Source organism: Octopus sinensis, linkage group LG16 (genome assembly GCF_006345805.1).
Source record: "Octopus sinensis linkage group LG16, ASM634580v1, whole genome shotgun sequence".
In the NCBI taxonomy this organism is placed as follows: domain Eukaryota; kingdom Metazoa; phylum Mollusca; class Cephalopoda; order Octopoda; family Octopodidae; genus Octopus; species Octopus sinensis.
Genome location: NC_043012.1, coordinates 37,989,154 through 37,991,915, shown reverse-complemented (window position 1 = coordinate 37,991,915; position 2,762 = coordinate 37,989,154). Strand labels below are relative to the sequence as shown.

The window sequence follows — 2,762 nt, the reverse complement described above, 5'->3', positions numbered from 1 at the left end:
CTTTCTCCATCAATTTATCCATTTCCAAAATCCCCAAGTACTTATAGCCTGTCTCTTCTATCTGCTTCATAACCGACGGTATCGTTAGTCCGTCCATACATTTGATTTTGCCTCTCTTCAAGACTAACACACCACACTTTCTCAGTCCGAACTCCATTCTGATATCTGCACTGAAGGTATACACCATATCAACAAGGGAACTGACTCGGGCTTCATTTTTACCATGAAGTTTGAGGTCATCCATGAGTAACAAGTGGTTGACTTTTTGCTGGCGGCTTTTGAATACATCGCCAGCTTTTGCTTTCCTCGGAATCAGTGTTAGTGGTCTCAAGCACAGTACAAAGATCAGTGGGGACAGGCAGTCCCCTTGGAAAATGCCCCTCCTAATTTCTACTGTCCCAAAGCTTATTCCGTATTGCTGTCAGGTCAGTCCTCCAATTCGCCATACTTCTTCCAAGCAATCGCTCGACATTCGATGCCATACCAAATAGGTTCATGCATTCCATAATCCAAATATTGGATCACATCGTACGCGTTACGATAGTCGATCCATCACATGGCTAAGTTACTTTTCCTCCTCTTGCAGTCTCTAAGTACAGTTCTGTCTATCAATTATTATTATCATGATCATCATCATCATCATCATCATCATCATCATCATCATAGTAGACGTCGCACAGTATACAATATCGTTAGATTGTTGATTGAAGATATCGTGTCTACTGAGGTTCGCTCCGCTTGTCAAGTTATTATTGTTATTGTTATCATATTATTATTATTATTATTACTATTATTATTATTATTGCAATAGATATTTTATTGGTTTAACGATATTTCAACAGCTTGCCTGTCTTTGTCTAGTTCAAAATGAAAAGTGATATATAGAAATTCAAATCCAAAATTTGAACGAGGCAACCAGCGTTCCCACGTTGATGGAATGACATCATCAATCTTCAATTTTCAAGTTGACAACTGGCAAACCGATAAAGAAAAAAGAGAAAAAAAAGAAGAATATTTCATTAAACAGTTTTTTTGTAAATATGATGAAATTGTCATTTTATTCAACCTTCCAGGGCCTGATGTCAATAACTCACAAACACATTTCTCCTCATGCATTTTGAGGACTGAAAGTGAAGTAAATTCAGAATATTTTTTGAGAATATGTACTTTCAAGTGCTTTTCAAAATTGTAGCCGTTTGAACCAAGACGTTCGGCAAGTTCTGTCAAACTACTGTTATTGTGCCTGGCGTCATAAATGTGTCCATTGAATCTTTTGTTTAATTGTTCTGTTATACAACCAACATAAATCAAGTTGTATTTGGTGCATTCTGCTGCGTACAGCAAATGGGAATCTCTACATGTCCCACCTTCCGTGTAAATCATAACATTTCTGTTATGATGCCTGATGGAATCGACTTGATTCATGTTGTTGCACAATGAATAGGGCTTACCTCTCTTGCAGCTGTTTTTCAAGGTACAGCGTGTAGATACTCCAATGTTAGTTTTCTTGGAGTCAGAAGCAGAGGTTAATAGTTCTCTTATATTTTTATTCCGTCTAAAGACTACAATAGGCGGCTGAGGAAATATCTGCTTGAAACGAGGATATTTTTCCGCAACATGCTGGTAACTTTCATGTATCACATTTGAAATGCCGGCGAAATTTCGGTGCCAGTTAATCACTGAAGGAATTCTGTCACATATTGTACTTTGTTTGCAAAAATTATGTTTGAAAGTTTGACTTTCCTTGTTAATCTTAGCTATGTCATTTGCAATTTCCTTTAATCGTGACTCACTGTAATCGCGTTTAGCATAATGGTGTACAAAAGCATTTGCATGTTTCCAGTAATCCTCTGTATCAGTACAAATCCTGTTTTATCCTCAAAAATTAGGATTTGAGATTTGGCCCAATTATATGTGGATAATTGGAACGGCGGTGGAGATAAATGTGGGACGACGCAAAATAACTTTATCACTTTTCTGCCTCCAGAAAACTTAACTTGTGTGTCCAAAATTTCAACGCTAGTTTTTGAAAAACTAGACGTAAATTTGATGTTGGACACAAAGCCATAGTTTCTAGCATAACAGTCACAGAAATGCAACAAGTCAATTAAAGTATCTTGTGATCCTACCCAGACAAAAAATAAGTCATCAGTGAATCGTAACCAGAGTATTGGTTCATGACCACGAAGGGATTTGAAAGCCTTCAGAAACTGTCTTGGTTGCCATAGTAACAAAATAACCATAGATTCACGTCTGCGTCGAGTCGATTGCTTTCGACTTAAATAACAGGATCCGTGATTTCACTATAGTTTCAGTTTGATCCTACTTCGTAGAAAAGAATTACTCGACTTCATTCTACAAAGTGATACTCCCTCCCCCTCTTTCTCCTTCCTTCCTCTTCCCCCACCTCTCTCTCTCTCCCTCCTCTTTCTCTCTCTCTTTGAACCGTGGTTGTAATTCAATAAGTGTTGTAACATTGTATCATAGGATTAAATTAAATGTACACGGAATACTCGGCCATTTACATATTAATTTTACCAACAACTAATCGTTCGTCCTCGTAACTTGAAGGAAAATCGTTGCGTTTTAAAGCGTCTTAAAAAAGAAAAAGAAAAGATGAAGGAAATCAAGGGAGAGCACTCTTAACAAGTTACGTCCCTTAGATTCCTTATTTTGAAAGCGGAGAATATTTTTTATATTAAAGGAAAGGTTGATTGAATTGAATTTTGCGGATAACAAAGCCTCCGTTTTACTGAGCAAGT

General features: G+C 37.2%; 1 protein-coding gene across 1 annotated transcript in view; it reads right to left on the bottom strand.

The window, feature by feature from the left end:
- LOC115220308 (putative uncharacterized protein DDB_G0286901) overlaps positions 1-2,243 on the bottom strand; it is a 174,696-nt gene extending 172,453 nt beyond the window's left edge. The window contains exon 1 of the mRNA XM_036510172.1: positions 1,794-2,243. Within this exon, the coding sequence (XP_036366065.1) occupies positions 1,794-2,243 (450 nt within the window). The remainder of the gene's footprint in view (positions 1-1,793) is intronic.
- Between the last annotated feature and the right edge of the window lie 519 nt (positions 2,244-2,762).